General features: G+C 49.2%; 2 protein-coding genes and 1 long non-coding RNA gene across 9 annotated transcripts; 2 read left to right on the forward strand and 1 right to left on the reverse strand.

The window, feature by feature from the left end:
- Window positions 1–16,581, reverse strand: SLC25A35 (solute carrier family 25 member 35). Of its 7 annotated transcripts, XM_070226525.1 has the most exons (7): window positions 15,864–16,581; window positions 14,016–14,412; window positions 13,076–13,141; window positions 12,202–12,354; window positions 11,724–11,858; window positions 11,489–11,564; window positions 1–954 (listed from the first exon to the last, which is right to left on the reverse strand). In XM_070226525.1, exons 2-7 carry the CDS (start codon window positions 14,388–14,390, stop codon window positions 821–823), a joined length of 939 nt encoding a protein of 312 aa, XP_070082626.1. In that variant the 5' UTR covers window positions 14,391–14,412; window positions 15,864–16,581; the 3' UTR covers window positions 1–820. The 7 variants fall into 7 exon arrangements, with proteins under 7 accessions (XP_070082626.1, XP_070082625.1, XP_070082627.1 ...); XM_070226524.1 differs by lacking the exon at window positions 15,864–16,581 and having other exon boundaries at window positions 14,016–14,979; XM_014728669.3 differs by lacking the exon at window positions 1–954 and having other exon boundaries at window positions 10,966–11,564.
- RANGRF (RAN guanine nucleotide release factor) lies at window positions 6,934–10,995 on the forward strand. The gene is made up of 5 exons (XM_001504818.5): window positions 6,934–9,768; window positions 9,858–9,974; window positions 10,176–10,332; window positions 10,423–10,508; window positions 10,731–10,995. Exons 1-5 carry the CDS (start codon window positions 9,692–9,694, stop codon window positions 10,852–10,854), a joined length of 561 nt encoding a protein of 186 aa, XP_001504868.2. The 5' UTR covers window positions 6,934–9,691; the 3' UTR covers window positions 10,855–10,995.
- On the forward strand, window positions 15,232–26,354 carry LOC138916187 (uncharacterized). Its single transcript, XR_011423074.1, has 4 exons — window positions 15,232–15,495; window positions 24,515–24,641; window positions 25,799–25,926; window positions 26,253–26,354. It is a non-coding gene; the product is annotated as an uncharacterized lncRNA (long non-coding RNA).
- The last annotated feature ends 158 nt before the right edge of the window (window positions 26,355–26,512 follow it).

Below are 26,512 nucleotides of genomic sequence, written 5' to 3' on the forward strand. Positions count from 1 at the left end.
TGGCAGTAGTGCTCTTTTATTTAGAGAATAGAATAGCAATGGGGACAGGACCCATGGGCAGTCAGAGCTTCTGCTGCCGCTGCTTCCGCTGCCCCCGCTGGCATGGGGACAGGGCCCATGGGCAGGCAGGGCCGCTGCTGCTGCCCCCGCTGGCATGGGGACAGGACCCACGGGCAGGCAGAGCCGGTGCGTGGGGAGAGGAACCATGGGCAGTCAGAGCTCCTGCTGCTGCCCTGAGTTGAGGGTTAGGGCTAAATTTAAGGCATAAGGTATGTGAGTCATCTCTTTACGAAGACAAAGGAAAGAACATGAAAAAAAGTTAAAATGGTATCAGTGCAGGTGGGGTCTGGTCGTTGGGTGATCCCATGACTTTTAGACAAGAATCAAATCGAATTAAGTAAAGGTCAGAAGCCACCACCCTAAATCAGTTACATGAGATTGCCAGACAGCAACCAACTTAAGTACTTGCCTTCCCCATTAAGAGTTTCTAGGGATAAGGTCATCTCTCTTCTTCCTGGTACAGAGAGGGAGGCACCTTTTACAGACAGAGATTTACCTTACAAATGTAAATGTGTCCCAACAAGGGCAAGTTCCATTCCCCAGAGCCTCCTTCCCTGTCCCAGTTTATCAAAAGCCATCAGCCCCAAACAGTCCCGATGCCAAAGAGACACATCCTGGGGTGGCCAATTTCAGGTCCCTACAAGGTCATCCCCCCTTCCTTCACAAACGCAAATGTCTCTCAAAAGGGCAAGCAAAATTCCAGTCCTCGGAGCCTGCCTCTCATCTGTAGTTTTAAAATTAACCAGCCTAAAAATCCTCATCACTCCCACCTTGCCTCCTGACTGTTGGCATGTCTTGCAGTAAGCAGACAACCCCCTCTTGGGCAGTAACAGGAAGAAGATGAAAAGGAAAGCTGCCCTGTTAGCTGTGGCCATCCAGTCTGCTCAAGGTAACCTGAGGAAGAGAAGGAAGACACCATGGGTAAGTGACCCTGGCCCCTACTGAGGGACCAGAAAGCCACCAACAAATTTGGGGGCTAATCAGTGTGCATACTGCATGCAGGCAGGGCATTGGCGGCACGGTTGTCTGAACCATCCCCAGAGTAGGAAGGGATTGAACAAGACTGAGCCGTGGCAACTTCCCTGGACACCAGATGAGATGTGACGAGGCTGTGGGGCTCCCCGTTTGGCTCTAGGAGCCCTGAGTGACCTTGGAAATCGGAGGAGAGCATGTTGAATTCTTGCTCAACACTGGAGCCACATTCTCCATGTTGAATGCCCACAAAGGGAAATCTTTCTAAAGTAAAGTGTGACACAAAAGGAGTATCAGGAAAAGGAGAGACCAAAAGATTTCTGGAGCCCTTGAGCTGTGAAATAAGATAAAAAACAATGAAGCATTCTTTTCTGTATGTACCAGAATGCCCTGTTCCCCTTCTGGGGAGGCACATAGTATCTAAGTTAGGGGCCTCAATAAGCCGGGAACAAGATAAAATAGAGATCCAAGTCCCCAAAAGTCAGAGAGGTGAGCTCATGGCCCTATTATAGGACACACCAGCACCTGAGAAGGAAGAGATCCCCCCAATGTTTGAAGCTGAGCTAATGCAGAATTATGGGCACAAGGACAGGTGGGGCGAGCAGCCGGTGTCAGGCCAGGAAAGGTAAAATTGAAGCAGATAGATCACTGGCCCTGGGTACCACAATATCCCTTGAAGCCAGAACCCATGAAGAGGAATCAACAGGCTTTCCTATAATCAGTAGGATTTTAGAACAGGGGAACACCCATCTGGCTGTTAGATAAAATGTTTTCCTGAGTTCTATGAGCCACTCTATTAAATTAATCCAACCCAAGAAGCGGGTTGTAGGAACCTCTGGAGTGTGGCTGGTTGGTCAGAAATACAGGTGACAACCTGGACTTGCAGTTGACATCTAAAATGAGTGGCGACGTGTAATCCTGTAGGACTGAATCCTTAACCTGTGGAATCTGATTCAATCCCCAGGTAGATAGCGGCAGAAACGAGTTAAAAACTTCTTAGCCAGTAAGGGATATAAAGTGTCTAAAGGGAAGGCACAAATATCTAAAGAGACTGTAAAGTATTTGGGTTTCATTATTTCAAGGGAGCAATGCAGCCTTCCCTAGAGAGGAAAACGGTAAGATGTCAATTTGCTTCATCAAAAACTCTTAGGTAGCTACGAGGATTCTTGGGGACGGCTGGGTCTTGCTGTATTTGGATACCTAACTTTGGATTAAGTGCTAAGCCTCTCTGATAAACTGCAGGGGCCAGAAATGGGCCCCTTTGAATGAGATAAGCTACATGACCAAGCTTTCAATAAGCTTAAAAATTTGCTAACGGAAGTGCCTGTACTGGCATTACCAGACCTGAGCAAAATATTTGATCTATATGTTCATGAAAGACAGGGATTAGCTATAGGAGTGCTAACCTAAATGTTGGGACCCCTAAAAGGAATGGTAGCCTATTTCTCAAAGCAGCTAGACACCCCAGTGAAACAATGGGCCCCAGGTTTGAGAGCTGTAGCTGCCATCTGCCTCTTAATCTAGAAAGCAGAAAAGTTCACTGTGGGCCCACTTATGAGGGTATGGACTCCGCCATCAAGTCTCTAGCCTACTAGAGACTAAAGGACATCTATGGCTATACCAGAATGAATACTACAGTATCAAACTATGTTGCTACATTCCCCTCAGATTTCTTTAAAACCCTGTCATACCCTAACCCAACTACCCTGCTCCCTGATTCCAATGGGCCTATTAGCCAGCTTGCCCAGAAGTGACTGACCAGGTTTACTCTAGCCGTAGAGATCTCCAGAGCAAACCATTGCCTAAGGCAGAGGAAGCATGGTTTGCAGATGGGAGCAGCTTCATGAGCAACGGACAAGGAAGAGCAGGTTATGCAGTAGTGTCCCTGCATGCGATCATAGAAGCCAAGGGGCTGAAACCAGGCAGCTTGGTCCAAAAAGCAGAAATAATTACGTTAACCTGAGCTTTGCAATTGGGGGCGTGGGGGGGGGGGGTGGTGGGGAAATAACAATAGACACAGACTCTAAGTATGCTTTCCCTGTAATTCATGCTCAGAGAGCCATTTGGAAAGGAAGAGGACTTTTTTTTTTTTTGAGGAAGATTAGCCCTGAACTAACTACTGCCAATCTTCCTCTTTTTCCTGAGGAAGGCTGGCCCTGAGCTAACATCTATGCCCATCTTCCTCTACTTTATATGTGGGACGCCTGCCACAGCATGGCTCTTGCCAAGCGGTGCCATGTCCACACCTGGGATCCGAACCGGCGAACCCTGGGCCACAGAGAAGCAGAACGTGTGAACTTAACCACTGCACCACCGGGCCAGCCCCCTCATTCTCCATCCAAAATAAAAGGTCGCTGCTTCTCTTGTTTGGGGACGCCATGACTCTGGAGATGTCTCCTATTGCTGCAAACATACCTTACTTTGTGAGACAACTACTTCTGGTGGAGAGTCTGATTTAACTCGACAGGAGGGAAACCACTTTAGTTTCAGTAACAGCCTGAGTCACTGGACCATCCTGGGATGACCCCGGGAAGGTATCCAGGGCAACAGAAGGGATTAGGGAGCCACCTCTTCTCCTCCTTCGTCACTGAGTCCTACCTAGCACTCCTGATCCTGTCTTCACCTCGAGGCTAACTCCTCTCTCCTAGATCCTTTCCCAACATATTCCGGACAGCTCTCTTCACTCCCAAACACCTCACCTGTGGAAGGTTACAAGGAAATGGCCTTAGCTAAATAAAGCAGATGAAAAGAGCTAAATTCTGTGACATTTTGGAGCCTGGGGCCTAGTGGACTCCCAATGCCATTGATACCGACCCTGATATCAGTTTCCCCACATTAAACCCAGCATATATGGGGTTAAAACCAAAACACTCATTCCCTGCTTACTCTCTGGCTTCCTGGCTCCAGAATCCACTATGCTCCATGGAGACAGACACCGTCAAGGACAAGCACCTGGACTATCTCCTCCCCACAAAGAGATACAGGCTGGTGGGAAAGCTCCGACCAGCAAGGCCATATGCTCCCCCTCCCCTACCTAAAGCCCCAAATAAAAGCCCTTCCTTTTAGCTTTTGGGGAGTTTGGGATTTGAGCGTTAGCTGCCCTCTCTCTTTGCTCAGCGCTGTGCAAAAAATAAAATTCCTACTTTCTTCCACCACACCCGGTGTCAGAGATTGGCTTGCTGTGCAACGGGTGAGCGAGCTCACTTCAGGTTCGGTAACACCATCTTCTAGGAGGTTCCAAGGGAAGAAACAGGGCATCCCCCTGGGTTAAAGACACAGCGGTCCTGACCTGGGTGCAGCCTGAGGAGACTGCTGCTCACCCTCAAGGATGTGATGTGCCTCCCCTCCCCATGAGGATGCACTGGATTCTGAAGAGCTGTGATGGGACACTCCCTGCCCGCCCTCCAACTCAGGACAGGCAGTCAAGGGGATGTCTGCTATCACATACCACCTCTCCCATTTGACAGCATCCAAATTGCCTCCTCTTCCCACTTCTGGAATGCATGCTGAGAAACTACTGTGAGACGCGGGAGGGCTTGTGTCTGTTGAGAAGTCAAAATTAAGAGTTGCCAGAACCTAGTCAGGAGAATATGTAACTTGTCCCGAGGGAAGTTCAGGAGAATAGATAACTCATGTGGGGGACATGTGCTGTTTTCTAGCTCCAGACACAAAGTCCTTATGAAGATATGTTGGGGCCTTCCCCGTGGCCGTGTGGTGAAGTCTGCGCACTGCGCTTCGGCGGTCCAGGGTTCGGATCCTGGGCACGGACATGGCACCCCTCACTAGGCCATGTTGAGGTGGCATCCCACATGCCACTACTAGAAGGACCCACAGCTAAAATATACAACTATGTACTGGGGGGATTTGGGGAGAAAAAAGCAGACAGGAAAGAAAAAAAAAAGAAATGTTACCGAGCACTGACATCCGGTGCAGTCACCCCTGCTCCACTGGCTGTTGAGGACCCACACTGGAAATGGATGAATCACGGAAGCGGAGACACTGGACTCCTCTGTTGGGAGTGGGAAGCGGGGGACAGGGCAAGGACAGAGACCCTCTCCTCTTTGCCCCACCTACAACCAAACCCTTCATCTCCCTATTTCTGTCATCACTGTCTCCACTCTTCTTGGCCAGGCCTCCATCTTTGAATCTGCTCTTCATCCTTCCTCTACACTTTGTGGATCACCCACATTATTGCTTCCCTCACTTACTGCTTATCTGGCTTCATCTCTTCCTCTCCTACCTCTACTAGCTTAGCACAGACTCTCATCACCCCATACTTGGGATATTACGAGTTCTTTTTTTTTTTTTTTTTGCTGAGGAAGATTCACCCCAAGCTAACATCCTCTATTTTGTACATGGGTTACTGCCTCAACATGGCTGCTGAGGAGTGGTGTAGGTCCTTGCCCAGGAATCGAACCCAGGCTGCCAAAGCAGAGCACACCAAACTCAACCTTTAGGCCACAGGGCCAGCCCCTTCAATGACTTCTTATTCTGTTTCATCCCTAACTGGTCTAACACCAACTGGATGTACCACAATACAATTCTGGTGCTGACCACCCAGAGTTAGCATCCGATCCCACAAGTCAAGGACTCAGTTTTCCATGAGGCTGCCCTCATTTCAGATGCCAGCCACAAATCTCATGGGTCCCCAGGCCACCTGCCATTTCTGGCCAACTGGCTACATATCCAGGGGTTCCTGCAATCCCCATAGGTTCAATAATTCACTAGAACAACTCACAGAACTCACGGTAGTGCTATACTTAGAATTATTGCTCCATTGTAAGGATATAATAGGCAAAGTCTGGAAGGGTCCTAGAAGCAGAGCTTCCATGCTCTTTCCCCCGGGAGTCAGGGTGCATCACCCTCCTGGCACCTCAGTGTGTACAGCAAGCAACAAACTTCCCTGAGCCTCAGTGCCCAGAATTTTTATGGGGCTTTATTGGGTACATATCAAGTGGCTCAAAGCTCCAATCCTCTAATCATATGGTTGGTCTTTCTGTTATGGCTTACTCCCATAACAGAACATAACATAACCCAATGCCCTAGGTGGCTAATTGTCCTACCACTCTTGTGTCGCCATTCAGATTGCTGTGTCACCTGGACCAGGCGGAAGTCTGGCACCCTGGGGGAGGCAACTCTGGAAATCCTTTATAGGGTAGCTACACAGGCCTGGGTAGAGATCAAGTGAGAGGTGGAACTGTGAGGGGTGGGCTGGAAACCAGAAGAGGGTCAGGAGGCAGGGCAGTGGATGGCGGAATGGAAGCACACTCTAGGTCCAACTCTATTCTCCCTGGAGTTTGAATCTGGAGCAGAGCAACAGGACTGGAAGTGCCTTGTGCTCATTTGCACCAGCAGTAGCAGCAGCAGTACTAGTGTCTATCACATTACAGGATGTGAACCGAACACCCTAGCTCTCCTTGCTCAGGCCTGAGGCTCCAAAAGCAGCACTGTGTTTCACCCATTTTTGGATCTTCTCCCAGAGCCTAGTGCATGGCTAGGGCACAGAACACTTCATAGCTGGGTGTCCTAAGCTCTGGTCAATCGACCTCGATGGAAAAAAATTATGATTATTTTTAACCACCTCTTAACTGAAATTTAACATTTCCTTTAATTGTGATTATAGATAACCACCCACAGTAGCATTAGCAGTATCTGTGACTTTGTCACAATAGCAATCACGGATATTCTCATTCATGTTAGAGTTGTTGTAGATCTCTTAAACTATGGTTTATGTACATCGCTAGTTTGACATTATACTCCTTAGACCCACTGCTAAATCTTGTTAATGTGATAACAAAGAAGCACATTTTGACTACATCAAAAATCTGGGTGTTAAATTTTGATAATTGTATTTAAATATTTTCATTTCCTTTGTATTCCTATATATTTTATTTTATGAATTTGAAAATAGTATTCTGAGTAGGAGTCCATGGGCTTCACCAAACTGCCAAGGGGATGCATGGCAGAAAAAAAGGTTAAAAACCTCTGCTTAATAGAAATCTATGTTGTCGTAACTCTTCCCAAAGGGATGCTTGACTTTGGACGTTGAGTTCTCTCTCTGCTCCGAGTCTATCACTTCCACCTCTTGATGCCCTCAAAAGTTGGAGGTAGGGGCTCTGGGACACCTATCCCCAAAGCAAAAAACTATATCCTCTCCATGCAGGGCATCAGATAAGGGAACGTTCCAGGGGTACAGAACCAATCAGTAGCAACCCTACTTCAACCAGTGAGCTGAGAGCTGGACATACCCTCACACCCTCTTGAGAAAAGTGGCTGCAGGTCATCTCGGCCTATTGAGATGATACCCATCATCTTCACCACAGGCAGCTGGACAAGGGATCTCATTCGTGTCTGGCTGGTGGCCTGGGAAGTGGCCAGGCAGGAGAGCTTGCCAAGTAGATACTTTCAGATTGAAAGGCAACTAAGAGACCCAATTAGATCCTGTCTCTCAGGGAGTTTGAATTTGAACACATGGCGAGTCAGCTGTTGGGAAGGTGAGAAGTGACAGACACAAAGAGGTGAAGGGCAAGAGAGAGGGAAATGGAGTCAAGAATGGGAATTTGCCAAGTGAGGGTAGCCTTCCACCCCATTCTCCCAGAGGTTTAGCCCTGCACCTTTATTACTTCATTGGAGGCCTGCTTCCTACCAGCTGGAAGAGCCCACCTAAACCGTGCCCCAAGAGCTCCAGAACTGTGGAGGGCCAGGAGTCCCCAGCTGCTCAAGGCTCATAGCAGAGCTTGACTCCTGACATGCTAGAGACCCAAAATGAGCAAGTTTCACAATGCGGGGGAGGAGCGGGGGTGCTCCTCAGTCTCCTAATCCAGTCTGACCTCCTACTGGCCCATGAATAAGTTCCTACCCCTTGTGCCCAGTATCAGGCTTCTGTTAACTTCTATGTCCTTGCAGGTCCCTTTCCAAGGGTTCCCTATCTGCTTGACTGCTCACAAAGCAGACAGAGCCAGTATTCCCCCTGGCGGGGACGGGGGACAGATCATAGGTCAGCAGAAATGGAGAGGGAGAGCCAGAGAGGTCTATCCCTCCCTATGTGAGAGAGCCAGCATGAGTTCCCTTGGTTCCCCACGTCCAGGCTCCTCTCCCACTGGGACCCGTAACACTCCCCTCCTCTCTAGAATTCCTCATGGATCAAACTTAGTCCACTCTCTGGCCAGAAACAGATTCAGATTCAACTACATCCACACCTGTAATTGTAACAACGTTCTAGAGATGAGGAAATGAGGCTCAGAGGGAAGTGAGGAGTCCAAGCTCCTCAGCATGCTCTATAAAGACCCTGCACATGGATACTTCTCCAGTCTCATTGTTCATAGCTCCCTGCCACCCATTCCCCTCTGCACCCTTGCCAAATTGATATACTTGAATTCCCCAAAACATGCTCTCTCATCTCCAAGTCTTTGCTCCTGATATTTCCCTGGCTAGAATATCCCTAGGATGCCCTCGTGAATTCTCTGAGTCAACCTTTAAGACTCAAAGTGTACCCCACTGTTCCTTGTATACTCTCAGCGAAGCAGGGGCTGTATCCGAATAGCTTTTATATCTCCAGGGCCTGCCAAGGTAAGAGACCAAAACAATATGTTCTCCTTGGACTCAGTGTCATGAAATTATTAGGGTCCACAGGTATGGTCAGCACTTGGGATCCCATGGGCGGGATGGCCTCAGGATGAGGATCCTCCTCAGCTCAGTTCTTGGCTGGGAAGTAGACGACATCTAGAATCCCTGAGGGCATGACTGGTTCCCTGTGTTCCAGAATTCACACTATTGAGTCTATTCAATCACTCAACGATACATAATGGGTCTATTATGCTCTAAACATTCTGCCAGGTGCTGAGGATCAAAGATAAATGGAGAAATTAGATGAGAGGATATACTTCAGTCGCAACCTTAAAAACACTCTAAAAAACTATAAAAGAAAACAACAGAGGGTTTAACCTGTGCTTTCTTCCAGGTGTGTGTTGTGTGTGGGAAAGGCCCCCCTCCCCACCCCCTGGCCGCGCTCCCAAGGCGAAGATTTGAGGGGGATTAGATGTATAATCCCCAGGTTGGGTCTCGATTTCACGAAGGCGTGAGGCCTGAATCCTAACCTGGCCCCACACCTGGCCCCATTGTTCCCCTAATTCCCCAGCATCCGATCAGAGAATTAGCGGTCTGATTGGCAGCTCATTCGCGATCAAGAAGCCCTGGGGACAGAGCTGGGTGACCCTGAAACTATTCTCCCTTGACTCAGGAGACCCCACCCAGATGTCGGTCCCTTAGACAAGCAACTGCCCCTGAAGAAGGTCTCAGGCGACATTCTTAGAAAGTGCGACCCCTTTAAAAGGAAGAGCCTGGCGGACGCGGGCTAGCGACCACGCGGTCGTCACAAATCCCAACCTGAGGTTTTACCTCCTAGCCAAGCCCGCGGTCCCGCCCCGGCGCCCTTCTAAGAGCTTGCTGGCCCGGAGCAGCATCGCTGGGTGCCGCCCCTAAGGTGCGGGCGCCGATTGGCCAGCGCGGTCACAGGGCGGGGCCAAATCTTAAAGGGTCAAGGAGATAGGAAAAACCGCAGGCGGCAGTGGCCGCTGCGAAACGCAGTGAGGTGACGCCACGTGGCCCCATGTCGGTTTCTTTTAAATCTCTCTAATGCCCATACCCCAGCCTCAGATCCATGGAGCCCACACGAGACTATCCACTGTTCGGGGGCGCCTTCTCTGCCACTCTCCCTCCCGGGGCCATTGACGTAAGGTGAGAAGGCCCGGGCGCAGGAGGAGGCCGACCGGGTGGGTTGCGGGAAGAAGGCAGGGCCAACCAGGGACTGCTTCGCCTCTCTCCAGCGACCTCCGACCGGTCCCGGACAATCAAGAAGTTTTCTGCCATCGCCTTACGGACCAGAGCCTGATCGTGGAACTCCTGGAGCTGCAGGCCCAAGTGCGCGGCGAAGCGGCTGCGCGGTGAGGAAGGCGGGCCCGCGGCTGGCCAATGGGAGGGCCGGAGCCGAAGGGGGCGGGGCCTGTGACAGAAGGGTTAATCCCTGCAGTGAGAACTCCAAGGGCAACGCCTTATCGCCGGAAGTGAGAGAAGTCTAGGATTTAGAGATGCTTGTGAGGGGCGGTGAGAGATGCCCCTCCCTGACCCTGCTCTCCTCATTCCAGGTACCACTTTGAGGACGTTGGCGGGGTGCAGGAGGCTAGGGCTGTGCAAGTGGAGGCTGTGCAGCCTCTCCTTTTGGAGAATCTGGCCCTGAGGGGCTGCTGTCAAGAAGCCTGGGTCCTCTCTGGCAAGCAGCAGGTAGCTAAAGAACACCAGCAGGTGAGGGCCGAGTGAGTGTGAGGTGTCCTGGAAGGGTGAAGGGGATGGCCCTAGGGGACCAGGTAAGCATCCTGATTCTGATCTCTTTAGGTAGCAGAGGTCGTGACACTGCACCAGGCCTTGCTGCGGCTGCCCCAGTACCAAACCGATCTCCTGCTCACCTTCAATCAGCCCCCGTAAGGACAGAAAGGGCGCATGGCTCATGACTTGGGTCCCCAGGAGAATTGGCTGGGAAGGGCACTGCAGAAAGACGGGCTGGTGGGGTCCTCCAAGGAAGCAGGACTGGGCCAGAGGTTTGGGGTCACAGATACCTAGGTCCTCCAGGGAACAGGAAGTGGGAACCTCTAAATCCAAGGCCTTGATGACGTTCTCTTTCCGTCTGTTCCCGCACCCCCAAGCCCTGATAATAGGTCATCTCTTGGCCCTGAAAATCTGTCACCTCCGCCCTGGAGCCTGGGTGACTTTGAACAGCTGGTGACCAGTCTGACCCTTCACGATCCCAACATCTTTGGTCCCCAGTAACGATGCTGAAATGTTGCATGATGCTGCTGAAGACCTGGGGACCCCATTCTGCAAGGAGTTGGATATATTCTCCTAATTCTTTCCCTGTGCATAAACATAAGACACCTCCTCTCTGCAGAAATAAACTTGCTTTATAACCAATATAATCTTTGTGCCTTTGAATCTAACATGACACCTGGATCACCCCAATTCCCTTTGGTCTCAGAGGAGAGAGTTCAAAGTTGTGCATGGGTTCAGAAGGGGCCCAAGGCTGGCAGTGGGGAAAGAGAAGAAATACACTTTGGAGTGACTGGTTCAGCCCTGAGAGAGGGGTGTGAAGTGTACAGAGGGCTAGGTAGGGAAGGTTTAAAGCAACACCCAAGGAAGGGAGGGAAACTATCCCTTGAGTGATTCACCCTGAGAAGACAGATGGGGAGTGGGTTTGGCTGTCCCCTCGGATGGATGAAAGGTCTTCTGGTCACAAGTCACCAGGACATAGTAATGAAGGCAGAAGTGTCCCAGGAGTGCCAATTTGGTGGAATGTGGAAGGATGACTGTTATTTGGTGTATGTGTAGTAAAGGGTGCGCAGCTGGTCCCAGAAGAAGAGGGAGAGGATGGTGTGGGGGCCAAGACGGAAATAGGAGGCACCTATACCCTTGTACATGCCAAAAATGCCCTCTGTCCGAGCCGTCTGCAGCAGCGCGTCCAGAATCCCCCGGTACATGAGGCCCTGAGAGCAGGTTGGAGAGAAAGGGAGAACACAGGTTTGTTAGAGCCCATCAGCGGTCTCACCTCTGCAGGCTGCCTTTTAGTCCGTCCCTCCTGCACTCACAGTCTGCGGCCCGCCTCGGCTTTCCCTGCCTGCCGGCACCCCAGAGTACTCCCTTACCTTGCCCTGAGCGTCTGTGGGCTGGTTGTAGAGCCTTGTGCTGGCCACATCAAAGGGTGTCATGGCCAGGACCACTGCAATGCCACTCACCATGGCGGCCGCCAGAGCCACCTTCCAGCTCTGGGGAGGAAATATCTAAGAGGGGAGGGAGGAAGAGCTTTGTCAATCAGCCAATCATTCAACCCCTAGGAAAGGACAGGTCCTGTGCTGGGGATACAGGAGAGATAGCTGGTAACTCTGGGAGCTACTACTCCATCAGTTATAACCCAGTGTGATAACATTGTAAAGGAGGAAGGGCAGGATGCCCTGAGGACTCAAGGACACCTTCAATGGGAAGGGTATAAAGAGTCAGTGACCCCAAGCCCTCTTGTGGCTCCCTCACATTGAATGTTGGCACTGTCCCCTCTAGGGCTCACCTCAGCTTGCCCTCCCCCTGCCCATCTTCCCAGGGTGACCCCACCCCTTTCCTGGGCAGTACCTCCCACTTGGTCATGAGGTCCTTGGTGGATGAGAAGGTGCACAGCTGGGTGGAGGAACCGACGGTAACTCGGGGCACACTTCCCAGGGCCCCACGCCACAACCCCACCAGACCATGTTTCTGGCCGATCTCGGTCAGTGCTTGAAACATGCCCTGGTAGGGGGAAGACCATAGATAGGGCCAAGGTTCAGTCACCTCAGCATCAGAGCTGCCACCTCATAACACTGCCAAGGATGGGTCCTTAACTGGTACCTGATGTCTAGACAACTGGTTCCATGTGGGCTTAGAGCCAGAATGTGGCCCCTCACTTGTCTACCACCCTGTTGTTCCCTCCCTCGCGAACCCAGAATAGGGGCAGTGAGTATGGAAGCGAGGACATTAGGAGGTCAGGAGAATGGGGCAGGAGAAACAGGTGCAGAAGACTAGAGGAACTGGGGAACATGTGGGAAAGAGGATCCCTGTGGACTCCAGCGACAGAGTGGGACTTAATTGGTGGGCTGGGCAGAGCTGTAGCTAGGTTGGAGCTGTTGGGTGTGGGCAGAAAGCTGGAGGTAGGGGCCGGCCTGGAGGCACAGCAGCTAAGTGTGCACATTCTGCTTCGGTGGCCTGGGGTTCACCGGTTCAGATCCTGGGTGCAGACATAGCACCGCTTGGAACGCCATGCTGTGGTAGGCGTCCCACATATAGAGTAGAGGAAGATGGACATGGATGTTAGCTCAGGGCCAGTCTTCCTCAGCAAAAAGAGGATTGGCAGCAGATGTTAGCTCAGGGCTAATCTTCCTCAAAAAAAAAAAAAAAAGAAAAGAAAGAAAAAAAGCTGGAGGTAAATGGGAGAGAATGGGCAGGGACTACAGCGGAGCTGGAAAACCCTCACCTGATGCTTATACTGGTGTCCTACGGCGATTTCTGAGGCTGCCTGTGCCTGTAGGTGAGTCTTCACCTGGAAATGAGAGAGTATCATAGCCTATGGCCCAGTGGCCATCCTCCCGCTTGAGACCCAAATGCCTGACCCCCCTCTCACTTCCTCTGAGGTGTTCCAAATACCCTTTTAATCTGATAATTATTGTTGTTCCCACTTAACAAATTGGTCATGAGACTCTGTGTCCCTTGGCTCCAGTCCCAGGGGATGGATCTCCTAGCACTGCAAGACACCCGCCCCCCCCACCACATCCTCCTTCCCCTGGGGGTAGGGGTGGGGGATGGGGAAGTTGGAGAACGGCAACATTTCCTAAGACTGTTCATGTTAGGCAAGACCTGGGTGTCCAGCCTCTCATGCCAGCTTCCACTCCCAGACCAGATCTCCATCTGCCACCACAACCAGGCTCCCCATCAGACTCTGGGGCAAGTTGTGAGGGTCATCTGCAAGACTTGCTCTCTGGCTCCCAAGCCTCGTGGAGGCACGGGTCCAGTTGACTTTGGAGAGGCCACTGTCCTTGAATCTCATACCCTGGGAGTGAGACCAGACTGCCTCTCCTTCCATAGAACTCACTGCCTCCCAGTGTCTTTCCAGGAGGAACACTATGCAGGGCCTAGTCCTAGGAATAAGCAACCGTGAGATTTACCCTCTCTGGGCCTCAGGCTACCGACCCTTCACCTGTATCAGGTAACTCAAAGGGGCAGGCTGTAAGACTGTAATTCTGTGATGACCAGGACCTTCCCCCGATCCCTACACTTGCTGATATATATTACTCAAATTCCTCATCCTTCTCTACACGAATCCACTTCCAACCTCAGCGTCAGGTTGTGAAGGCCCAGGCCCCCACCCTACACCAAGGGTCTGCCCTGAAGGCCCCAGGCAAGACCCTTCTTCTCACCATGTAGATGGGGCTCCCCAAGTAGGCTCCCATGACCCCAGCCAGGGCCCCAGCTGCTGCGCTGCGGGCAGGGCTGAGGCCACCTTCAGCCGTGCGCAGGTAGCCCCCAGCCTCAATCAGCCCGTAGGTGCCCAGCCGGATGCCATTCATCAGGAACTGGTATAAGAGGGCAGGGGCCAGGCCCTTCTGCAGGGCAGCCAGGCCGTCCACCTTGCCGATGGTGATGAAGGCATGGAAGACGTTTCGGTAGTGCCGCTGGTAGCTGCCGGGGGCCTGCAGTTCTCCCTGCAACTGCATCCTGGTCTTCACCACCTCCAGGGGGTTGGTGAACAAGCAGGCCCCGCAGGCTGCCAGGCCGCTCATCAAGAAGTCCATGGTGGGGTAGCAGTAGCAGGAACTGGCCCAGGAGTAAGAAAGTCAAAATGAGCTTCAGAAATGAGGTAAGAAATCAGGAGAAGACCTCAGTTTCAGCAGTCCAACTGCAGGAGGTAGGAATTTAGAGGTCTGGAGACAAGAGTGTAAGGGTCAAACTTAAAGGGGTCAAGGGTTAGCTGGAATTTGGAAGACACAAGCTAGCAAAGAGAAAAGAAAGAGAAGTTTAGGAGAGTCTGGCGAGAAGGTTATGACAGGACCCTGTTGGTCAAGGGATTTGAGGTCTAGGAGAGGTAGAAGCCAGGAGGACGGCAGGTGGGATGCTGAGGATGGCGGGCTACGGGTTGGCGGGAGTAGGGGAGGGAAACGCCGGGAGACGCGAGACCGGGAGGAAGGAAAAAGAAAACAATCAGGTTAAGGAGAAAAGGATCCAGGCGAAGATCCAGTGGCGTCCCCGGGACAGCAACGAGATCTGGATTTGGGAAGGAAGTCGGGACTCCCTCCAGGGACACGCGTCTTCAGGCTGCTGTCGCAGCTCGCCGCAGCTTCGCCCGGGCAGCCGCGGAGGCCGGGCCTCCACGCTCTAGTCACTGGAGCGCGGCGGCCAATGGGGAACCTTGGAGAGCCGTAGCCGAGAGCCTCGGCCAATCAGCGCTAAGCCGGCTCCGCGGCCAATGGGAGGTGCTCTCGACGACCAGGTCTTCGGAATCCGCTGAGAGGCGGTTGGAATTAACTCTCCGCCTCCCGGCGTCCGGGCCGGTGCCTTGCGCTCGGAGCTCTGGGAGGGGTGCCCGGGGAGCGGAGGGTTTATCACTGGCGGGGAGGAGAGGTTAGAACCTGGGTTACTGGACGGGCGCAGAGGCGGAGCGCGGAGGCAGCAGTTCCCCCGCTGGGGTGCTTGGGACTTCTCCTCTTCGGGGTGGAGGGCTCCCCTCCTTTGCCCTCTATCCTGGGTCATTGCTGGGTGGGGTTGCCAAACTGTAGACCCACGCCCTGCTCAGTTCAGGCCCGGGAGAGCTCAGAAGCTGCGGCTCCGCCCGCGAGGGGGCAAATGGGACACACCTGCTGGATGGGAGCGAGCTCTTGAGGCTGAGCAAAGCTTTTGCAGGTTCTAGTGCCGGGGTATGGCTGGCTGCGGGCGTGGAGGGAGGGGGGCCTGAAGGATGGCGAGGGAGCGTAGTCACATCCCTAAGCTCTTTTCATCCCCACGGCAACCCAGAGGAGAAGGTCCGACAAGCCAAGGCAGGGATTTTGATCCCTGGGCTTAGGTTACACAGGGCCAGCAAGTTGGGGAGAGATTCTGCGATTCTGGATTCCTTCCCTTGCTCATGAGTCTGGTAATGGTTAATTACGGAAGAACTTCTGAGAAAAGAGACTGGGGAAGCCAGCTGGGAAGGGCTTGAGGCAGAAGGCTTAGAGAAAGAAGGCAGGAAGATAGAGGATGTCATCTGGGGCGGGAGGAGGCAGAGGGCTCACCTGTGTGTGAGGCAGCCACCAGACTTAGATTCGGTGCTTTTTGAGCTCCAGATGGGTCTTCCTGCTTACCAGCTGGACGGCCTTGGGCAAGTTACTTAACGTCTCAGAGGCTCCTCTGTAAAATGGGGATGGTAGGGGCCTGCTCCGTGGCCTTATGGTTAAATTTGTGGTTAACTTTGGCGGCCCAGGGTTTCGCCAGTTCCACCAGTTCTGCGGGTTCCGATCCTGGGCACAGACCTAGCACAGCTCGTCAGAGCTTGCGTAGGCGGCATCCCACGTAGCAGAGCCAGACGGACCTACACCTAGAATATACAGCTATATACTGGGGGGCTTTGGAAAGAAGAAAAAAAGGAAGATTGGCAACAGATGTTAGCTCAGGTGCCAATCTTTAAAAGAAGAAAGGGAATGGTAATTATCGCGCATACGCGAGTGAGAGTGTTGGACTAGGTGCTCAATTATCAGGTTTCCAGAAAACTCGAGAGCTGTCAGACCCCTATGCTCTTGTGTATCTTGTTCCCATGGCCGGGAATGTCCTTGTCCCCTTCTTTTGGTGATTTCCAAATCGTTCTTCACCTTGAGCTTCATCTCTTCTGACCCTGGAAGCTTTTTCAAATATTCCACATTCAGCCACTTCCATTCTGCTTTGCACCTCAAGCAAATTGCCCATGTTCCTCATTTCTGTTAGCCATCTTTACTCTCTGACTCCTTCACCATGCTAGGAGTTCTTGGATGCCCCAGGGGCTGGGTCTGAGTCATTTCTATTTAACCAGTGTACTGCTAAGCCATTGAACCTTAGGATGAGGCTGGGGCGGGGTGGGGGTGGGGGGGGTGGATAAACTAGAGCAGATAATGGGGCTTCTCAGAAGGGGCTCTGAAAGGGTCCCCCTGGGAAAATTTCCAAAGAATGTTCCCCAAATGCCTCCACCTACTGGATGAGATGAGAGTTCATCATTGTTCAAATCTTTGAGTTTACACCAGCGGTTCTCAAAGTGTGGTCCGTGGAACAAAAGCAGCAACCCCTAGGGATTTACTAGAAATGCAAATTCTCTGGCCCTACCCTAGACCTCCTGCACCGGAAACTCAGGAGGTGGGGCCCACAATCTGTTTTAACAAACTCTAGGTTATTCTGATGTGTGCTAAAGTTTTAGAACCACTGGCTTTTATCTTTAATATTCAGATGCTCTAGAGATAAACAACTTTTAAAATGTTTTTTAAAAATAAACTTAGTTTTGGGGCTGGCCTGGTGGCATAGTGGCTTAAATTTGCCCCATCAGCTTCAGCGGCCTCGGATTCGCAGTTTCAGATCCTGATGCAAAAAGAGGAAGATTGGCAACAGATGTGAGGTCAGGGCCAATCTTCCTCACACACACAAAAATAATAATAAGCTTAATTTTTAGAACAGTTTTAGATTTACAGAAAAATTGTAAAGATATTATGAGAGTTCTCATGTACTCCACATCCTGTTTCCATTAACATTTTATATTAATATGATATAGTGTTACCATTAATGAGCTAATATCGATACATTATTATTAACTAAAGTCCATACTTTATTCAGACTTTCTTCATTTTTGCTTAAAGCTCTTTTTCTGTTCCAGGATCCCGCATTACCACATTTCATTATCATATCTCCTTAGGCTCCTCTTAGCTGGGACAGTTTCTCAGACTTTCCTTGTTTTTGATGACCTTGACAGTTTTGAGGAGTACCAGTTAGATATTTTGTAGAATGTTCCTCTATTGGAATTTTTTTTCTCATGATTGGACTGAGGTTGTGGGTTTTGGGGAGGAAGACCACAGAGATAGCTGCCATTCATCATGTCATTTCAAGGGTGCTGCTGGATACATACTATCAAAATGACTTCTCACTGTTTGTGTTGGCCTTGATCTCCTGGCTGAGGTAGTGTTTGTCAGTTTTCTCCATTGTAAAGTTACTCTGTTTTCCTCCTTTCCATGCTGTACTCTTTGGAAGGAAATCACTATGCACAGCCTACATTTTAAGGAGTAGTTAGGCTCCACCTCCTTGATGGAGAAGAGCTACAGAAATTATTTAGGTTTCTGCCTGGGAGATTTGTCTCCCCCATTTATTTATTCAACCATTTATTTTTATCAGTATGGACTCATGGATATTTATTTTATACTTTGGATTATAATCCAATATACTTTACTTTGTTGTTCAAATTGTTCTAGCTTTGGCCCTTGGGAGCTCTTTTACTTGGTTCATGTGTTTCTTTGACATATTCCCATCAATTTTTTTGTTTTGTTTTTTTGAGGAAGATTAGCCCTGAGCTAACATCTGCCGCCAATCCTCCTCTTTTTGCTGAGGAAGACTGGCCCTGAGCTAACATCCGTGCCCATCTTCCTCTACTTTATATGTGGGACGCCTGCCACAGCATGGCGTGCCAAGCGGTGCCATGTCCGCACCCGGGACCCCAACCAGCGAACCCATGGCCGCCAAAGCAGGATGTACGAACTTAACCGCTGCACCACTGGGCGGCCCGCAATTTTTTTTTTTTAATTGAAAACAATTTTAAAGTATTGCCTTACTTTCTGGCAATACAAGATGCTCAGGCTCATTTTGTATACTTCCTGCCCTAGTCCCAGAATCAGCCATTTCTCCAAGGAACCCTAGTTCCTTTTCTTGAAGAATGGTATTAGAGGGGCCGGTCCGGTGGCGCAGCGGTTACGTGCGCATGTCCCGCTTCGGCGGCCCGGGGTTCGCCGGTTAGGATCCCGGGTGCGGACATGGCACCGCTTGGTTAAGCCATGTTGTGGTAGGCGTCCCACATGTAAAGCAGAGGAAGATGCGCATGGATGTTAGCTCAGGACCAGTCTTCCTCAGCAAAAAGAGGAGGATTGGCCGCAGTAAGCTCAAGGCTAGTCTTCCTCAAAAAAGAAAAAGAAAAAAGAATGGTATTAGAAACCAAAATCTGGGCACTAGGCATGCCTTGTTGCCACTGGAGTATCATTGCTTCTAGACCCTCTCAGCTGGGAGAGCAAGTAAATATATGTATGTATACGAGCCCATTTATGTACACATATCTATAGATATTTCTATATATAACCATCTTTTTCTATCTTAATTAAACATGAATTCATAGTGATGTCTCCAATGCTAATCCATTAGTATGTGGATCATTCTAGCCCCCTCTCTTTGCTTATCTTAAACTCTCTCTCCAACAGTGAGAAACCTGGCTCCTACTGTCTGCCAGTCATTTGCATAATTGTTCAATTCCAGTATACGTGTGTAGGAGTATCAGAATTGCTAACCCGTAACCCCACAGGAAACCACCTTATCGACTAGAGTACAGTGCTTCTGTGCAGTTCCTTTTGGCTTTGGTCTTAGAGACTCCACTCATTTCCAAAGCTTCGTAGGTCAGCACCTTCCTTGCCCCCCACCCCCTCCTTTAGTCAAGTTATTTCATACATTTGTAATGCAGTTAGATTTAGTTGCATTCTCCATTCCTTCTTGGGATACCCTTACCTCCCAAATGGTTTTTTAAAACTTGCTTACATTAAAGTTTACTCTTTGTGCTCTAAAGTTCTAAGAGTTTTGACAAATACATTATAGTTTTATACAGAATAGTCTCACCACCCTAAAAACATCCCCTGTATTTCACCTATTCAACCCTCCCTGGCAACTGCTGATCTTCCTGCTAGATATTTTTACCTTTTCCAGAATATCATATAGTGAATATCATATATTGGGATCATAAGGTATGCAGCCTTATCAGACTGGCTTCTTTGACTTAGCAATAGGCATTTAAGGTTCATCCATGTCTTTTTGTGACTTGATAGCTCATTCTTTTTTTTTTTTATGAGGAAGATTAGCCTTGAGCAAACATCTGTGCCCATCTTCCTCTACTTTATATGTGGGACGCCTGCCACAGCATGGCTTGATGAGTGGTGCACAGGTCTGTGTCCGGGATCCAAACCGCGAACCGTGAAACATGTGAACTTAACTGCTTCGCCACCAGGCTGGGCCCAGATAGCTCATTTCTTTTCATCACTGAATAGTGTACCATTTTATGGATGCACCACAGTTTGTTTATCCATTCATGTATTGAAGGCCATCTCGGTTGCTTCCAGTTTTTGGCAATGATGAAGAAAACTGCTGTAAATATTTTTGTGCAGGTTTTTATGCACACATTAGTTTTCAAATCAGTTAATACCTAGGACTAGGATTGCTGGATTGAATGGGAAGACCATGTGTAGCTTTGAAAGAAACTGCTAAACTGTCCTCCAAAGTGGCTGTACCATTTAGCATTCCCACCAGCGGTGGATGAGAGTCACTGTTCCACACCCTTATCAGCATTTGGGAGTGTCAGTTTTTTAAATTTTTGCCATTCTAATAGGTGTGTGGTGCTATCTCCTGTTTGTTTGTTTTTCGTGAGGAAGACTGGCCCTGAGCTAACAGCTGTGCCAATCTCCCTCTATTTTGTATGTGGAACACGCCACAGCATGGCTTGATGAGCGGTGTGTAGGTCTGTGGCTGGGATTCGAACCTGAGAACTCCGGGCCGCCGAAGTAGAGCGCTTGAACTTAACCACTATGCCACTGGGCTGGCCTCTCTCCTGTTGTTTTAATTTACAATTCCCTAATGACAAATGATATTAAATATATTTTCATATGCTTTTGCCATCTATATATTTTCCCTTTCAGCTTTATTGAGATGTTATTGACATATAACATATGTGAGTTTAAGCTGTGCAACTCAATGATTTGACACATGTACATATTGTGAAATGATTACCGCAATAGTTAACACCTCCATCCCCTCACATAATTACCTTTTGTGTGTGTGTGGTGATAACTTTTAAGATCTACTCTCTTAACAACTTTCAAGTATATAATACAATATTGTTAATTATAGTTGCTATTCTGTACATTAGATCCCCAGAACTTAATCATCTTATAGCTAGAAATTTATACCCTTGTATATCTTCTTTAGTGGAGTGTCTATTCAGATCTTTTCCCCATTTTTTAACTGAGTTGTTTGCTTTCTTATTGTTGAGTTTGAATTATTTGTCTACTTTGGATAACAGTCCATTATCAGATACATGTTTTGCAAATATTTACTCCCAGTCTATGATTTATCTTTTTTTTTTTTGAGGAAGATTAACCCTGAACTAACTGCTGCCAATCCTCCTCTTTTTTTCTGAGGAAGACTGGCCCTGAGCTAACAGCCGTGCCCATTTTCCTCTGCTTTATATGTGGGACGCCTACCACAGCATGGCTTGCCAAGTGGTGCCGTGTCTGCACCCGGGATCCGAACCGGCAAACCCCAGGCCGCCAAAGCTGAACGTGTGCACTTCACCACTGTGCCACCGGGCTGGCCCCTATGACTTGTCTTTTCATGCTCTTATCAGTGTCTTTTACAGAGCAGAAGTTTTTAATTATAATAAAGTTTAATATCAGGTTTTTTTTTCTTTCATGAATTGTGCTTTTGGTATTGTTTCTAAAAACTTTTTGCCAAAATCAAGGTCACCTGGATTATCTCCTATATTTTCTTCTATAAATTTTATAGTTTTATGTTTTACATTTAGGCCTATGATCTTTTTTGAATATGAATGATGTAAGGTCTGTGTCTAGATTCATTTTTTTTTTACATATGGATGTCCAATTGTTCCAGCAACTTTTGTTGAAAAGACTATCCTTTCTCCCTTGAATTGCCTTTGCTCCTTTGTCAAAAATCAGTTGACTATATTTGTGTAGGTCTATTTCTGTGCTCTGTATTCTCTTCCATTGATCTGTGTTTATTCTTTCACCAATACCAAGCTGTCTTTTTTATTTTTTGGCTAAGGAAGGTTCACCCTGAACTAACATCTGTCCCAATCTTCCTTTTTGTTGCTTGAGGAAGATTAGCAATGAGCTAACGTCTCCTCTATTAGACACTCCTCTATTTTGTATGTGATTCATCGCCACAGAATGACTGACAAGTGGTGTAGGTCTGCGCCTGGAATCCGGCCTGCAAACACAGGCCACCGAAGCAGAGTGCACTGAACTTACCCACTATGCCACAGGGCCAGGCCCCGTGCTGTCTTGATTACTGTAAGCTGTCATTTTCTCCTGAGTATGAATGTCCTGAGACATATTTGAGAGGAGTGGAGGGGGAGCACAAAGATGGGCCCTAGGTGTCTGAGAAGAGGGGTAGAACCACAGAGAGGGCAAGAGGATGCAGCGCAGGGCTGTGCCTCTGCACCTCTGCTTGGGGTGGCCCAGATGCCGATGGGTGCATTTTGGCTCTCAGGCCCCGTACCTGAAGCACTCAGACTCCACCTGGTGGCAGTTGGGCAGAATCTAGCCTCACCCAGATCAGAACCTATTGATTCACAGAGCAGACCAGCTTTCCTTCACTGCCCCCTTTCTGATTTATTCCACATCACAGGCAGGCTACTTACCCATGACGGCTTTCTAGACAGAAAAGAGGGCCCAGGTGTTGTGTAGTCCATGAAGGATTCTATTGGACTTCAAGGTCCTGGCCCTAGCAGAGACCAGTTGAACTCATCACTTCTTTCATTTTGAGCTCCTCTCCCCTTGTGAGGGATTTTTTTCCTCTTTGGTGAGAAAGATTGGCCCTGAGCTAATATCTGTTGCCAATCTTCTTCTTTCTTTCTTTTTTCTCCCCAAAGCCACAGTACATAGTTGTACCTCCTAGTTGTAAGTCATTCTTATTCTTCTTTGTGGGACACCGCCACAGCATGGCTTGATGATCCGAACTGGCAAACCCTGGGCCACCAAAGTGGCACGCACAAACTTAACCAGTTGGCCACGGGGCTGGCCCTTGTAAGGGATTTTTTGGTTGTAAGTGACAGAAACCCTACTCAAGCTAGCTTACAAAAAGGGAATTTATTGATTCACATAAAAGTGCAAAAGCAGACATGACTTCAGGGCAGCAGGATCAGGGACTCAAACCTGTCTCTCTGCCTCTCCCCTCTGTTGGTTTTATTCTCAGGCCACCTTGTTACCGCACCAAGGGCACAATCTGCTCACCTCAAGACAAAAGCCAATCATCAAGAGGCAAGATGGTGGCAGAGAAAGGGCATTTTATTACAGCTTGCTAGCAAGAGGGAAGATGGCTGACTAATGTCCAAAAGAACCGTCTTCAGGAGGGCACAGAATCTTCAAGCAGTTATAGAGGCCAGTGGGCCATAGGGGAGGGGTTAGGAACGTTGACCCTCTGGTGTTACAGACTGAGAGTCAGCAGAGCAGATCTTTCAGTTTCCATTGATGATGGCTATCAGCATAGACTCTCTGTTCAGGGGCCATCACATTCCTAAGGACTCAAAAGAACGAAGATATTGTCTTATAGCTGGGAGGTACATGCACAAGCAGGGGTCATAAAATCTACACAGCAGGGCTGGCCCCGTGGCGCAGCAGTTAAGTGCGCACATTCTGCTTCAGAGGCCCAGGGTTCACCTGTTCAGATCCCGGCTGCGGAGATGGCACCACTTGGCAAGCCATGCTGTGGTAGGCGTCCCACATATAAAGTAGAGGAAGATGGGCATGGATGTTAGCTCAGGGCCAGTCTTCCTCAGCAAAAAGAGGAAGATTGGCAGCAGATGTTAGCTCAGGGCTAATCTTCCTCAAAAAAAACCCACAAACCATTTCATGGCTCACAAGTCTGTGGATTGGGCAGGGCTCAGTGGGGATGCTCCATGTGGTGTCAGGTGGGTGCTTGACTGGGGCTGGAGGATCCAAGATGGCCCTGTTCACATGTTTTAAGACCCTGGTCCTGGCTGATGGCTGGGCCGTCCTGGTTCTCCAAGTGGCTGTTCTCTCCTCATGGCTTCTCACCATTCTGCAGTCTAACCCACACTTCTGTACATGGTGGCTGGCTTGTAAGAGAACAAAGCGGAAGCTGACAGTTCTCTTAAAGCCTAGGCTCCAAATAGGCAGTATAACTTCCTCCACATTCTCTGGAGCAAAGCAAGGCCAGCCCAGGGTGAATTGGAGGGGAAATTCTTCTTCTTAATGGGAAGAGTGGCGAAGTCACATTGCAACAGGGCATTTGGGATGGCAGGGACTTTTGCCGTCATCTTTGAAAATGATCTACCAGAGACAGTACAGAGTTTCTTTTCTAGTAATTTGAGCAGAAGTCCTGCATGGATTATGCTTTGGCCCTGCTTGTGTCACATGCTCACCTGTGAACCAGTCTTGGTAGGTAGGGAAGAGAGGATGCGTTGACTGGCTGCTTCCAGGCCATGCATTTCCCAGAATGGGCCATATGGCTCTAGAATGATGAGGGGCAGGTCCCCAAAAGAAAACTAGGTGCTGGTACCAGAAGAGGAGGGAATAGCTGTGGAACTGGTTAAAACTATTGCTGTTCTGGGGCTGGCCCAGTGGCGTAGCAGTTAAGTTCGTGTGCTCCACTTTGGCGGCCCGGCGTTTGCAGGTTTGGATCCCAGGTGCTGACCCAGTACTGCTTGTCAAGCCATACTCTGGCGGCATCCCACATAAAATAGAGAAAGATTGGCACAGATGTTAGCTCAGTGACAATCTTCCTCACAAAAAAAACAAAAACAAAAAACAACTGCTGCTCTTCTGCCCCGTCGGGTTGCCCACAGTGTGGCCTCTAGTTGTTCCTCCAGCCTCACGCCCCTCTTTCCATTTCAGCTAATCTTCCCCTTCACAGTTCTCCTTCCTTTTCACAGTGGCTGTGCTTCCCTGGTCTCCCCAAATGGTCACCCAAGTCTTGCCTCTTGGCCTGGCCAAACTCAACCTGATTTTCAAGGAACAGTCTAAGCGCCTCTTCTCCATGAACCATTTCCTAACAACCAGGTGAGTGACGTAAGGAAGACTAAAGGAGGGTCAAGGCCGCTTGATGTGGAGGTAAAGAGATGAGAGAGAAAGACCTGAGGACCCCTCCACCCTTCCAGAAAAGAATCTTCAAGCAAAACCAAAGCCAACCACATCGAAGCTTGTAGAGTTACTTCATGAATCATATTTCACATTGAAAATGTTTTGTTTCATTTTGCACAAAGATGTTCATGGCAGCATTAATTATAATGGCAAAAGCTGGAAGCTCCCCAAATGTCCTGCACTAGGGAATGACTCATAATGGTCAAGACTCTTTCAGCAGTAAGTGACAGACACCCAGCTCAAACTAGCTTATGCACAATCGGGAGTTCAGTAGCTCAGGAAACTGGCAGTCCAAGGGGCTCAAATGATGTTGTCAGGCCCCCTCCATCTCTTGGCTCCGCTTCCCACAGGTATGGGGCTCATTTTCTCCCACTATTGACTAGTTTCCTCCACTGTGGGGGAAGGGAGGCCAAGACACAGATTGCTCCATTCTTTATTCCTGCTCTGTGGCCTTGGAGGAAGGGGGAAGCAGCTCTGAAGGAGGGTGCTCTGATTTGGGTGACTTCTCATTCCCGGGCCAGTCTCTGTGGCCAGAGGAATGGGATACCGTGGTTGACCAAACCTGGTCAGGTGGCCAGGAGGAGGCTCTTGTGGTTGGCTGTCCCACTGGAACCATATGGAGTCGGGTAGGGGATGAAGAATTTCCTAGAAGACTTTTACTGCTGGTATCAAGATGGCAAAATCCAGCTGATGCAATATTATATTCCAGGAAAAGGTATAGTTACAAAGACCATGTAGCAACATGAAATACGGTTATAAAGCAACACTAAGAGAAAAAGGCGGAATATGGACTTGAAACTGTGATGGCACCTTTGGAATACAGAAAAATAGAAACCTTTTGCTCTGTGGGGGTGCTGGGAGGATGAATCATTACATTAAAAGCCATCAGTACCTTTGCAAAAACATTTGTACAATAAATAAAATGTGTTTGTGCAAAAATGACCTGATATATATCACGTGATATGATTTTCAGAGCTCAGTTTATTTTTGGAATGAGATGGGACATAAATAAGCAGAGGGTGATTTGTGTAGATCTGAAAAGTCATGGTTCTCATCTTTGTGGTTGCTTTGAGCAGTGGGCCCAATGGAACCGCTTTGTCAGGAGTGTCAGAAAATTCTCAGTGTAGCTCCGGGACCTTCAGTTCCCCAAAACATGCTGTCCTGCCTTTGGGAGGAGGGAAGTGTCTCCCCAACAGACTGACAGGTGAGAAGCCTCCAGGTGGGTCTGTCTGGCGGGGATAGAGAGGGGAAAAGGAAAGAAGGTCAGATGGGCCAGGGAGGGCAGGTAAAGGCCCGGGGGCGGCCCAACCCACCTAGTTCCTCTTCTTTTGCCCACATCCCACTCAGACCTGGGGTGGTTCCTGTGGTACCAAGTGCCATTCACGTCTGCAGCCTAAAACCAGCACTTTTGCGTTATCTTTTCAAACGTTAATAATAATGCTAAATGTGTGCGCGTGTGTAGGATTTCAATTCAGCTTGGTTCAATTCATCAAATATTAATCTCTTATTATGTGCCTGACTCTGTTCCAGCACTTTAGGACACATTGCTGAAAAAAACAGATGAAGAGCCTGCCTCCAGGAAGCTTACTTTCTAATGTGAAAAGATAATGAAGTATAAGCATAATATGTCAATTTAATTGTAAACTATATGGGATGTTATAAGGAATGATTGCTATGGGAAAAAAGGGAGGTTGGGAATGTGGTGTGAGGTTGTCGGTTGCAATTTGAAAGAGTGGTGGTGGAGGCCTCATTGAGAAGGTGATTTTTGAGCAATGACTTCAAAGAGGTGA

Source organism: Equus caballus, chromosome 11 (genome assembly GCF_041296265.1).
Source record: "Equus caballus isolate H_3958 breed thoroughbred chromosome 11, TB-T2T, whole genome shotgun sequence".
NCBI lineage: Eukaryota > Metazoa > Chordata > Mammalia > Perissodactyla > Equidae > Equus > Equus caballus.

Bases quoted from the DNA above. Each gene is read 5' to 3' on its own strand.
- RANGRF (XM_001504818.5), top strand. From the start codon at position 9,692: ATGGAGCCCACACGAGACTATCCACTGTTCGGGGGCGCCTTCTCTGCC. The intron at 10,333-10,422 runs GTGAGGGCCGAG...TGATCTCTTTAG, and splicing joins TAGCTAAAGAACACCAGCAG to GTAGCAGAGGTCGTGACACT. The intron at 10,509-10,730 runs GTAAGGACAGAA...CGCACCCCCAAG, and splicing joins CTCACCTTCAATCAGCCCCC to CCCTGATAATAGGTCATCTC.
- SLC25A35 (XM_070226525.1), bottom strand. From the start codon at position 14,390: ATGGACTTCTTGATGAGCGGCCTGGCAGCCTGCGGGGCCTGCTTGTTC. The intron at 12,355-13,075 runs GTGAGGGTTTTC...TCCCCCTACCAG, and splicing joins GACACCAGTATAAGCATCAG to GGCATGTTTCAAGCACTGAC. The intron at 11,565-11,723 runs GTAAGGGAGTAC...ACCTGCTCTCAG, and splicing joins CCACAGACGCTCAGGGCAAG to GGCCTCATGTACCGGGGGAT.